The sequence below is a fragment of the Populus alba genome, chromosome 17, assembly GCF_005239225.2.
Source record: "Populus alba chromosome 17, ASM523922v2, whole genome shotgun sequence".
Lineage (NCBI taxonomy): Eukaryota > Viridiplantae > Streptophyta > Magnoliopsida > Malpighiales > Salicaceae > Populus > Populus alba.
The window spans coordinates 14,746,099-14,759,048 of NC_133300.1; the positions used below are offsets into that span (position 1 = coordinate 14,746,099).

General features: G+C 34.1%; 1 protein-coding gene across 1 annotated transcript; it reads left to right on the top strand.

Moving 5' to 3' along the window:
* Positions 1–7,953: 7,953 nt before the first annotated feature.
* On the top strand, positions 7,954–11,010 carry LOC118042720 (large ribosomal subunit protein eL8y-like). Its single transcript, XM_035050441.2, has 7 exons — positions 7,954–8,122; positions 8,787–8,834; positions 9,057–9,258; positions 9,428–9,597; positions 9,969–10,097; positions 10,209–10,301; positions 10,666–11,010. Exons 1-7 carry the CDS (start codon positions 8,120–8,122, stop codon positions 10,795–10,797), a joined length of 777 nt encoding a protein of 258 aa, XP_034906332.1. The 5' UTR covers positions 7,954–8,119; the 3' UTR covers positions 10,798–11,010.
* Positions 11,011–12,950: the final 1,940 nt, after the last annotated feature.

Below are 12,950 nucleotides of genomic sequence, written 5' to 3' on the forward strand. Positions count from 1 at the left end.
TACAAATATTCAGGTCCAGTCCTGAATTCTATGAAAAACACAATTTGCAAGAAGAGGATCTACCGAGCTTCTGGACTCCAAGATTTAAGTTCCCATTCAAGTTTGAAGCCTCGGGTACCATGAAGGAACGGGGAAAGGTGCTGCCATTTAGTCTTGTTGGAGGATTTTCTGAGATGGTTGATTCCCCTGGGTCACTTGTGTTGTCTAAGGTATTTCATGAGTCCTCTACTCAAGTGAATGAGAAAGGAACAGAAGCTGCAGCTAGTACTGCTCCAAGATTTATTAATTATGTGGCAGGCTGCATCCTCCAAACTTCGTAGTAGACCATCCTTTCATGTTCATAATCAAGGATGAGAAATCAGGAATGATTTTATTCATTGTAGCTTTGTTCAACCCTCTCTTGGTTTCTTGAACTTCATCTATGCCAACGCTTAAAAGATCAAAAATCTACTTCAGCGGAAGAACGTGGAAGAAAAAAAAATTCACCAAAGATGAATTTTCTTTTGCAGAGGTTTTCACAGAAGAAGCAATAGTAGGAGGCAGGACAAGAAATACATTTATTAATTTATATGCAATGAATCTCTATAGACATCAAGACATCTTTTTTTCATAGCCCTGTTGCTAAAGGTGACTGGCTTAAACAGCGAGGGTTTTAGATGGATGTTTTCAACTCTTTTTCTGTGCTCAACTGCTTAAAAGATGTGTATATCTCAATTTCTTAGATACTCATTGATAGACAAGAATGTTTTATAGCAGTTCCAGCAGTGCTAAAACATGTGGTTAAATGAGCAGATTCAGATAATAAAAGAAATCTAGGAAAGAAATTTCTACTAAGATCATCCATATTTAGAGTGTGTTTCTTTAAGAGGAAAAGCATGAAAGCGCAGCGCACCTCACAAACAAACATGCTCTTATATGTGCATTTGTCTGCTTTGTTGACACGGCAAAACATCAGGAATTGCATCAACTCGTGCTAACGACTATGTCGTTAAATAAACACACTTTGTAAGCTCCGTTACAATGTACCTACCAATTGTATGTTTAAACATATGTAAAAGAAATTGTTGTTAACTTGATACTTTGGACATAACAATGGAGGGCCAACTACAGATCCCATCAGGAAATGTTGATACTAGCTTCTGCTTGGATATGGCATTCCATATTTTTCTGAAAGAAGCTGACGACTCGTCAAACTTTGTGTTCTCGCCTTTTTCGTTCCATTGTATGTTGAGCCTTGTTGCTGTAGGCTCAAGTGGGTCTACCCTGGAGCAGCTGCTTTCATTTCTAAAACTGAAAAGCCTCGATGAGCTGAAATCTTTGGATTCGCAGGCTATCACTTCTGTATTATTGCCATCAAACTGGAGCGAGGACCAAACCGGAAGTCCAATCGTGTCATTTGTCAATGGTGCTTGGGTTGATCTAAGTTATCGTTTGAAGCCTTACTTTCAGGAGGTGGCGAGAGGCGTTTACTGTGGTACAACCAAAGAGATTGACTTTGTAAATGAGGTAATGTTGCAATCTCTTTCATGCTCCTTTATGCTATTCTAGTATTGATTGTGGTATGTCTTTGATTTCGTCAAACCATTGAAGATCATAAAGAATAGCACTTTGATAGAATTGAAACTTCAGAATCCACATTTTGATAGTGTATCCTTGTGAGACATGGCAATTTTGGATTTCTGGCAACTTAGATGCTAGCTGATTGAAACTTGTATCCATCCAACTGACAAGTTAATTCAGGAGCTTTGTCAAATCTGGAGGTGATTTTACAAAGTTCTAAATTTTGGCCATGGATAGCAACATTTTTCTTTCCGCGGATACTGGCAATTGACACTAGATCATTTTCTTTGAAGGCTAATCAAGTGTTGAATGACATTAATTCGTGGGTGGAGACTGAAACCAGAGGAATCATCAAAAACGTTCTCCCTTCGAAGTGTTTGGGTGATGATACAGCTTTAGTCCTTGCAAATGCACTCTACTTCAAAGGAACATGGGATCGGAAATTCGATGCATCAAAAACTAAATATAATGACTTCCATCTTCTTGGTGGACAGATTGTTCAAGTTCCTTTCATGACCAGCAAGAGATACCAGAGACATCTTTATGGATGCTTCGATGGCTATAAGATTCTCAAAATTCCCTACCAAAATGATCAAGACACCAGGCAATTCTCCATGTACTTCTTTCTTCCAGAAGCAACAGATGACCTGCACAGTCTGATTCAAGTATTCAAATCCAGCCCTGAACTCTATACTATGCAATTCAAGTTACGGGAAGAGGATCTTCCTGAGTTTTGGATTCCAAGATTTAAGTTCTCATTCAAGTTTGAAGCCTCAAAAACTATGAAGGAATTGGGACTGGAACTACCTTTCAAAGCTGTTGGAGAACTGTCGGGGATGGTTGATTCTGCTAAGTCCCTGTTCTTGTCAAATGTATTTCATGCGTCCTGTATTGAGGCTAATGAAGGCACGGAAGCAGCAGCTAGTACTGCTCCAAGATTGATTAGACAAAGTCGCCGGTTGAATCCTCCAAGTTTTGTAGCTGACCATCCTTTCTTATTCTTGATCAGGGAGGAGAAGTCGGGAATGACATTCTTCATCGGAGCTGTGAATTGTGATCAACCCTCTCTTGGTGTCCTGAAATGTAGCCAGGACAACGCTTCAGAAAAGAAGCTTCACCACTCTAAGATGGTAAAAATAGTAGATGGATCTTGCTTTTCTATCAATTGCAGTAAACGGGTATGGCGCAATCTGTGAACTCATTTCAATTTCTGAATGCTGCCAGATGCATTGCCTTGTTGTGGATGGAAATATTACTTTGTTGAACCTCAATTTCTTTGTAGATAATTCAGTAGTCTATGAGAACAGCTTGTCTGATAAACAGGTCACTTGAGCTCTCCATTTTTTGTTTTCAATTATCAGAGGTTTCGGAAATACGAGTCTAGAGGTTCTACATAAAACACAATACATATGAGAAAATGTTCTTTACATCTCATAAACGAAACAACAACAACAACCCAACCTATACTATTTTAAGGTACATGAAAACCCTTTCTAGATTGGTAACATCAAAACTAATGCCATAACAGTCTCTGATATCTTGCCTTCCGCACTTCAATTGTAGAGAATCAACAAATCTTATCGGTACGTTTGATGTGTAGGGAATTCTAATCGGTGATGTTCTGATAGTTATTCATTAGAGGTTAAGTACACTGACACAATATATAACATGGTTTGACAAATCGTTTATATCCACAGGAAAAGTTCATATTATTAGAGATAGATAGAGAAAGAGTTACAACACACATGAAAGAGGAGGATTACTTCACTTAAACTTTACTCACATTGCTTATACACTACTCACAAGGCAGCAGGGCTGCTGCCCTTGGCAGCCACTTTACTTTCTCTCCTCTTCTCTTTTTTGTTCCATTGCACTCTTCGCTCTTTCTCTCAATCTTTGATGCTCTCTCTCGATGCCTATTTATAGGCAAGAATGGTGCCACCAACTCCAACTCTTCTTCAACAATGGTGGCTGTCAAAGTTAGGGTGTTCACAGTCCGGTTTGGTCCGGTTTTAACTCAAAAATACAACCAAACCGAAAAATAATATTCTTTATTAATACAACCCGGACCAAACTGAGAACTGGTTCAAATCAAACTGGTTTTGTTCGGTTCGAGTCGGTTTTTTAGCAAAAAAAACCAAAAAAACCGGATTGTTCTATGGTAACAATGATAACCATTGTTCACTCGCTTCCCCTTCCCCTTCCTCTTCTCCTTTCCCTTCCCCTTCCCCTTCCCCTTCCCCTTTCAGATGATGTTAAGAAATATTTGTATATTAATAATCAAACTATATAATTTTGACACAATAAAATAACTTCTAGAAGTTCTCCTTGCCTATGGGCTTACAATCTGCAGGGAGAGCTTGGATAACAATTGTTCACTTGCTTTTGGGGGAAGGGGAAGGAGAAAGCCCAAAAACTAGGAGAGGAGGCCAATTCATTTGGCTATTCTGTCACTTCAAAAAAGGCAGAAGGAATAGCTGCAAAGGAACTCATTTCATCACTACATTCTATCCCATCTAGTGAATCTCTCTTTCCTTATCATTGGATTGTCGAAGGCAGCCCTTTTCAAGTCCTGGAAAAGGTTATGAAACTGAGGAGGGGAAGGGGAAAAGAAAGGCTAGGAAGGGGAAGAGGGTGGGAAGGGTGGAAAGGAAAAGGGGAGGGGGGTGGCAGCTGGAAAGGAGAAAAGTGATTTAGGGTTAGGGATGGTTTTTTTTATACCTTTTTTTAAACTGGTCCGATTTGGTTCAATTTAAGCTCTTTTAAACAGGAATTGAACCGGACCAGGTGGTTTTTTTTTTGTTTTTTTAATTGGTTTATTCGGTTTTTTTATCGGTTCGGTTTTTTCAGTTAATTTTTTCTCGATTTTTTCAGTTTAATAGGTTGATGTGTTTTTTTGAACACCCCTAATCAAAGCCAATGGACGATGTCGTTCATTAATGGTTGTTGCACATTAATAGCAACAAACCCAACATGATGCTCATCCAGGAATCTATTCCAAAGGATGATATGCCTTGATATGCAAGGGTCCTGAAACTTCTCTGCACTTCCTAAAGGATCTCTAATGTCTGCTGAAGCTCTTCTACTACTAAATCAATACTTCTGTAATCAGTCATAAGAACATATTCCAAAAAGATTAAGAAAAAAGAATGTGTTATCAAAGAACCATCTCGATCCAATAACTTAAGATGTTAAGTGAGATCCCAAGATATGATTTATATTATTTTCCAACATACCCCTTCAAGTGAAGGCCTTTTAGACTCGAAACTTGTATAAACTCGCATTACTTTGTACTTGATTTTTATATAAAAAAATAAGGGTGGTGAGTGATAAGTGTAAAATATACATATGTTTTTATTCCTTTTACACTATGCTTTTTAAGGTATTTTAAATTTTTCTGAGTTGATTGGAAGTTATTTTTATAAGTTTGGCACACAAAAGAGATTTCGTGAATTAATTGCTACAAAATAAGAAATTCTACGTTTTACGTTTTGGACTTAGCTTCTTGTGACAGGTTTTTTTTTTTTTTTTTTTGCCAAGTTAGAATTCCAAAAAGAGAATATGGGCTTAATCTAAGTTGAAGTACACATGTCAAGCTTTCCAAGAAGGTATTATGGGCAAAAATCCGATCTCATTTAGACCTTGAATCAGACCTGAAAACTCAAGTCATAATCCTTTTCGCAGCAGAATTTTCTTTTTTCACACTAAATATTCAAACGAAAATATCTTAAGCTTCTGATATCAAACTCAGGCTATTCAAAAATATAAATTCATCCACACATCAAGTATCACAACTTTCATGAAGGGCTCAAAGTCAAATAAAATCGTTTTGAAGGACAAAATCAGAACACAATTTGGTTGGTTGAAATGGGTCCCTGGTTTGATTTGGAAACTAACAATGTCGAGCATCCCAACATGACTGAGAGTCTGATATAAGAACAGTAGGCCTTAGGACCCGATAAATGTTCAAATCAATCCTTTAACATGTCATGAATGAAAAACTATAGTTGGGATGGTTGAATAGTGCAAGAAACCAAGTCAGAATCAAAGTCTAAATTGCAACAAAGTTGGTATTACAGCAGAATTGTGATAGCAACAGAATCAGTTTTCAACAAAAATTCTGAGAGATTTATCCAACTATAAAGACCAGATAAAGAATGAATGAATTTAGCATCATGAAGACTCCTAATTAGCTTAAGAATATTGAAGATTTCCATAGCAAATAGAGAGGATAAAGAGAACAGAACACAGTTGAAACAGGGGTCAAGAATAATTCATTTCGTCTATGCTTTTGTCAATTTTTCAGCAACTTTAAACTAAACTCATGAATTTAGTTCAAGAGGCATATACACCATCTCTATTAACACACTGTGAGAAGTAACGATGCCATTGTAATTTTTTCAAATTCAATTATTTATTTTTTCTTATTCAGAATTATGTTGTTGATTGTTATTCAAGCTTACTGAAATATTTTGAGATGGCATGTAAGCTTTCTAGTTTCTTTCAATCCGTAATTATTGTTAGGAACTAGAGTAAGAAGCAAAACAATTAATTTGATTACTGCAACTCTCATTTTGATTTATTAAGGAAGAATAAATTAAGTTAAAATTGTCTAGCTTTTGAATATTTGCTTAGAATAAATGCATAGATTTTATTTCTAAGACTACTACCGAATGAATGAAAATTGCTTTCAATATTACTGGTAAGAAATTGATCGGAGAACTTTTTCTAATTAATGTACTTGTAATCTCATCAATTTCCCTCAGTTTTAAGCGATATCGAATTTATTTGCTTAACGTGAAAAAATATTTATTTTACTTTGACGATCAATAGATTTATAGGAATGGATGTGTGGACCCTTGAATTGTTTAACGATATATCAATTTATTATTTTCAGAATTATTGTTTCTTGAATTTTTCATTCAAACCCCTTATTCTTTCTCATTTCAGTATATTATCGGAAGATTAAACGAAATTTCTCTTGGGTTTGACCTGATTTTCACGATCATATTACAAATTTATCTTGTTTGTGATATAGTTAAGTCAAAATTATTTTGGTGGTTCCAACGACTGATCAGTGAGATTTAAACTCGTGACCATAATCATCAAGATTTTGATACTATGTCAAAGAATCATCTCAATTCAATAGTTTAAATTGTTAGTTGAGATCCTAAGATATGATTTATATTATTCTCTAACACGCGCACTAAAAGACAATAAAGATCCTGTAAAGGCTTCATGACATGATAGGTACCAAAACGTGAAGAAATTTGTGTGCAATGCAAAGTTGCAAATGGTTTCCCGAGGGATGTATCAAGATTAATGGCTTATATGTCAGTCCCAATTCTCTACTGCAAGTAGTCTTTTAATTATATGAAGGAAATTTGAATTGGAGAGGGCAGAGTGAGTGGACACAAGGAGCAATTCCACAGAAGTCTGACGATTTTGAGCTCTTGAAAATTGAAATTCTCACAAGAACACCAGAATATTCAAAGTGAAAATTGTTAAAAGTTAACCTCTATCACCTGTAAACGGCTCTTTACTTTCGCCAGGCCTACAACCTTCATTACGTCTTTAATAGTCCGTTTAAAAATGTTGTTTAGACTGTGTGTTTTTTTAATGTTAAAAATTATTTTTTTATATTTTTATATCATTTTTTATGTATTAATTTTAAAAATATTATTTTAATATATTTTTAAATAAAAAATATTTTAAATGATTAACACAATCTTAAACATCCAATAGCGCCACTTCAAAAGGAAACAAGACAAAATTATCCCATTGTCATCCTTCCTAATTGAAAGGAGACTATACTTAAAACTACATGACGAAACAAGAACAGCAACGATATTCTTCCATTGCATAAAATGTTTTAGATATAAATTTGAAAGAATTCTTACTCTTGATTTTTTTTTAAATAGAAATATTTTTTTATATATAGAATATAATTGGGAACTTATGAAACTGGTATAAAAATGATTTGATATAAACGATATTCTTCCATTGCATAAAATCAATAAAAGAAAAACAAAAGATAAAAGTATAGTTTTTAGATCCGGCTCGATCTAACGCTTAGGTTTCGGGTTTTAACCGGGTCACCAAGTTATTCGGGTCAATTTTTTTAAAAAAAAATCAAAATAACATCGTTTTAATTTTTTTAAAAAAAAATTAAATGGATTGCAACCAGGTTAACCTGTTAGATTACACCTAATTTTTTATTTTTTTTTTCTTCAGTTCTATCTGGTTTCAATCTCAAGTCAATTAGGTTTTTAGTCAACCCGTCAAGCCGGGCCGAACCTATCACTGGAAGTTTGGGGCTGCAAAATAAAAACAAGTAGAAAATACGACTAAACTTTGGTAAGCAAACAGCAAAGATGACCCGATTAGAAAAAGAAATTAGGGCTTGGGAGGTCTATGGGCTTACCTTCTTCAGTCCCACATAACATGGAGAAAATAAAAACCCTAATTACCAAGCCAGCCGCTTCCGCTACGCTCCAGAGAGCCCTCACCCTTCCTCCACAAACACATCTGCCAGGGTTCTTCCGATCTCCTCTTCCACATGGTATGATATCCACTTCACTTCTTGCAACCCCATTTCATATTCTCGTCCATATAATGTGTTTTTTTTTTTTACTGTTTGGTTTCTTTTGTTTGGGATATAGTTTGCTATTTTCATGATGGGTCTGTTGATTTCTTAGTGAATGGAGGACTCTATCTGTTTTCTTCTTCATTCGGGATTTTTATTTTAAGTTACCCATATAGCATATACTCTTTATAGTGGCAATGATTTGATGAACGATGACCAATTTATTGATGATAACTTGCAATTGATAGTTGCCCCTGAAAAGCAATGAGTATATGCTTGAAGTTATATTAAAAGTTGAGCAGTAGAAGTTTCAAAGTGGGCTGTGAGAAAATGCATTTTACTGTTTATAAGTTAAGCTAAAAGTCCTAGCTCACTAACTTTGTTATTTAGATGGATTTTCAATAAATTCATTATGTGGTTTTTGAGAAGTTGGAATTATGTATGTGTAGAATAGTTATATTTACAGACACTTGATATATGTTAGGTTCTGCTGCTTTTTTCTGTGTTGTTTGAATTAGTACTTTTAATGCCCCTTATATATTGAAATGGTGTGTCTATGAAATTTTCACTGAAAAGTTTGTGATCTTGGAGTTTCTTTTTCCAGTTTTGATTCACTAGCTTGTTTTTATGTTGACGACAGGCTCCCAAAAGAGGTGTGAAGGCCCCGCTAGCAGCAAAGAAAAAACCTGTATGTCTCTCTCTCTCTCTCTCTGGTATGCGCACACACAAAATAAGCTTGTGTTAGTGAAACAATAAATTCTTGGGAATCAAGGATTCAAATGTGTATAGATTATGCCTACTTCTTAGATCTTGCATGTGATGGATCATAATTCTCCTCCTGTCAAGTTTGGCCTTTGTGTGCTTTCCTTTTTCCACTAAAGTTCTGTGCATTTATGTTGATTAATTACAGGAAAAGGTTGTGAATCCTTTGTTTGAGAAGCGACCAAAGCAGTTTGGAATTGGTGGTGCCCTTCCACCCAAGAAGGATTTGACCAGATTTGTAAAGTGGCCACATGTTGTTCGTATTCAGAGGCAAAGAAGGATTCTGAAACAGCGTTTGAAGGTCCCTCCTGCTGTTAACCAGTTCACAAAAACCCTTGACAAGAACCTTGGTAAGTTTTTCATCCCTATTTTAGAAAAGCTAGCAAACTTTGTACCCAAGGATCATGGATGTGCAAGCTTAAATTTAACATGCGTCATTCCCATCAATGCCTAGCCATAACTGCAGATGATTCGCCCCATGTTAATGCGTGGTTATACTTTCTTCATTTTGTATTACAGCCACACAACTTTTTAAGTTGTTGCTAAAATATAGACCCGAGGACAAGGTTGCTAAGAAGGAAAGGCTTCTTAAAAGAGCACAAGCTGCTGAAGAGGGAAAGATTGTGGAATCAAAGAAGCCTATTGTCGTTAAATATGGTCTTAACCATGTCACTTACCTCATTGAGCAGGTACGGATGTTGGTTTCCATGGCGTTGGTGGTCAACTCTGTAAATTATTTAGGTTGCAATAAGATGATGGATGATTTGGTACCTTGTTTAGCTAGTTTGATCAATCTATGTAGGAGTTCTGTTGTAATTATGGCTGTGTAGGAGAAGATGGCTTTCAATTTGTTTACTTTGACGTTCTCGTCTCCCACTCTTATTCCTCTCATTTCTTTCCATCACTTGGCTGGTTTCTCTGTGTTGCATTTTGTCCCTCTGTTTTTTTTTTTTTTTGGTTGTCATAAGATGTGGATGCTAACAACATGCATGCCAGATTTAATACCTTCTTGTTTAAGGTTATCTTATATTTTTCCTAAGACTCTACTTGATTCATGTAGAACAAGGCCCAGTTGGTGGTCATTGCACATGATGTGGATCCAATTGAGCTTGTTGTCTGGTTGCCAGCATTGTGCCGGAAAATGGAGGTTCCTTATGCAATCGTGAAGGGCAAGTCACGTCTTGGAGCGGTGATTTTTTCTACTCTCATCCTATGCATTAAAAGATCCATTGATTTTTTTGGAAAACAAACCCTATGGTATCAATATAGTTTTTTTTTACTCTTCTATGTTTTAAATCAGATTGTCCACAAGAAAACAGCATCAGTTTTGTGCCTTACATCAGTGAAGAACGAGGATAAATTAGAATTTAGCAAGGTTTTGGAGGCAGTCAAGGTAATATCTATATTCACAAAGATTACAGTGTGATTGCCTTTCATGTTTACTATCTTACACCTGCTCTTTATCTAGGGTATCTCTAAAGTGTTTTTTATTTAGAGTCACAACCCTCTGAAAGAAGTGAATGAGTATCTCAGTTTTTTTGTAATCCTCCTTGGAGTAGCCTTTTGTTATCAGGCTTAGGCAATTGATACTTGATTTGATTATCTGACAGTGAACTGAGTCTGTCCAACAGTCATGCTTTTGATGTTTGTTACTGATTAAAGTGGCTCTTTCTTTGATTTGATATCCTGTAATTTGTTTACCTAATTCTCAAATTTTCTTTCTTTTCATCTTCCACTTTTTATCCCTCCAATTGCAGGCTAACTTCAACGACAAATTTGACGAGCACCGAAAGAAATGGGGTGGTGGCATCATGGGTTCCAAATCTCTGGCTAAGACCAAAGCTAAGGAGAGAGTCTTAGCCAAGGAGGCTGCACAGAGAATGTCATGAGCTTCTTCTAGCAAGCTATTGGAGTTTGGACAGAAGCTTTAGTCGAAAGGAATTTTCTTAGATTATTTTAGCTTTTGCTGTTCCCCTTTGATTTCACTATTGTTTTTGCGATCAAGTTTTGGATTGATTGGGTAGTTGAAATATTTTATCATGGATAACATGCCTGATTTTGATGGAGATTGAAAACCTGCACCTGCATGCTTTTATTTTTTATTTTGTTTTTAAATTTTTTGTTGTGAATAACTTTCCGGAAAATGGGCTGTATGATCCATGCAGCAGTTCAAGGGGCGGTGGTGATTTGTGGAGTATTGGCCACGCTTACCACTCACTGTTGAACAGAAACATCCTTCTGGAATTGATTGATCAAGTACTTTTCCGGTATGTCTTTGGGAACTGTGATGACAGCCAACCTTCTGTTGTGGTAATGGCAACTTTTGGGTAGTGTTTTGTTGTCTTGGAATTAAAAAATAATAATCTTAGAATAAAAGGAAATAAAGTTAATGGTGATAAAAGTTTGTTTGGTTGAAGAAAAATAAATATAAAATAAATTTGTTTTTCAAATAATTTTAGAGAATTTTAATATTTATAAAATAAATAATACAAAGAAGACATAATTTTAGTAGATAATCCTTGTTGTATGGCATCGGCTCTTAACATCACCAAATTAAGATTTAATTAGATTGCATCTAACTAGCTAAGTGCTATCCTTCTAGAATTTTTAGAGAAGAATGTGAACGCGTTGATGTCTATGTTTAATAAAATAAATTGAATAATGTATGAATTGATAAATTGTAAAAAAGTTGTTAAGGCAAACTAAATACTAAAGTAATAAACTTATACCTCTTTTAAAGAGCAAAAGATAAATGCACATGAAGATAATTAATATCTTTATGTATAGTGTCTTTCATTTTTTTTATTTAATTATATGTTAATAAGAATATATTTTTATTATAAGAAAAGCAATAATTTAAATCATGTAGAAAATTGTTATTTTTTAGTATAAATTCTTCTTTTCATATTGATGTATTTCTTTAACCGAAAAACATATCTTTTTTAGCTATGTTGTTTATTGCATAAAACTAAAAGCAATTAAAATAAATATTCAAAAACAATTAATTACTATTTGAAATAATATATATATACACACACACGTACCATTTTCCTTATTGAAGCGTTCCTTTTTTTACCAAACATTTTTTTTATCAAAAGTATTTTTTTAAAATAAAAACTTATCATAATCTTAGAAGCAAGTTTCTATAATAAAAAAATATAAAAATAATAAATTGATAATTTTAAGGCACGTATATTAACAAGTATAAAAATAATAAATTTGAAAAAAAAATTATATAAAACTTTCATAATAAAAAAATAAAAAAAGATTGATATCTCAATCGCATTCAATGTTATGAGTAAAGTTTTTAGAAAATTTTGCATAAACTCACATATAATGGGTTAATAATATTATAAAAGACACTAATATTATTTGAAATATATCATTTTAACAAATCTATTTTAAAAAAAATCTAATTTAATAAGAAAATTGAAGGGATAAAAGTGCATAATTGGGAAAATGGGTTTGTGCTTTCCGCTTATAATTAAAAACCTACGGGTACATTCTTGTACCTTGAAGGCCATGCTTTTGTGCATCTGTTTCTTTAAAACTTTTAAAGATGGGTAGTATATATAACTTAATTGATTAAATTATGAATTATTTTTTTAATAATTATAAATTTGATTTTTTTTAATGTCATTGAAGGTTTGTTGATTTTAAAATTTATGATATTAATCAAGATATATGTAAACTAATTCGAATATTTATATTAATAATAAAAAAAAATAAGTAGCATATCATATGTTCCTATTATTTTTTAAAGTGAACTAACAACATGTCATTGGAATATAGATCAAGTTAGCCATTATAGACTATGTTATTATGACTTTGTAAAAGAAAAGGCATACTAGCTATGTCGAGGGAATATACTTTTAGCTTTAGGATTGGCAAGAAAATATCAAATCCGTTTTGTTTTTTATAAAATATTGTTTTTTTAGTATTTATGAATTCTTAAGTCTATCATAAACTTTAGGTTTTCCATTGCAGTCATATTCCTAACAACATGACAAGTTATTCTCATTTTTTTCAAGGAAAAAAGAAC

Excerpts from the sequence above, each read along its gene's own strand:
- LOC118042720 (XM_035050441.2), top strand. Across the intron at positions 9,598-9,968 it reads TCACTTACCTCATTGAGCAG|AACAAGGCCCAGTTGGTGGT; the intron begins GTACGGATGTTG and ends TGATTCATGTAG. Across the intron at positions 10,302-10,665 it reads AGGTTTTGGAGGCAGTCAAG|GCTAACTTCAACGACAAATT; the intron begins GTAATATCTATA and ends CTCCAATTGCAG.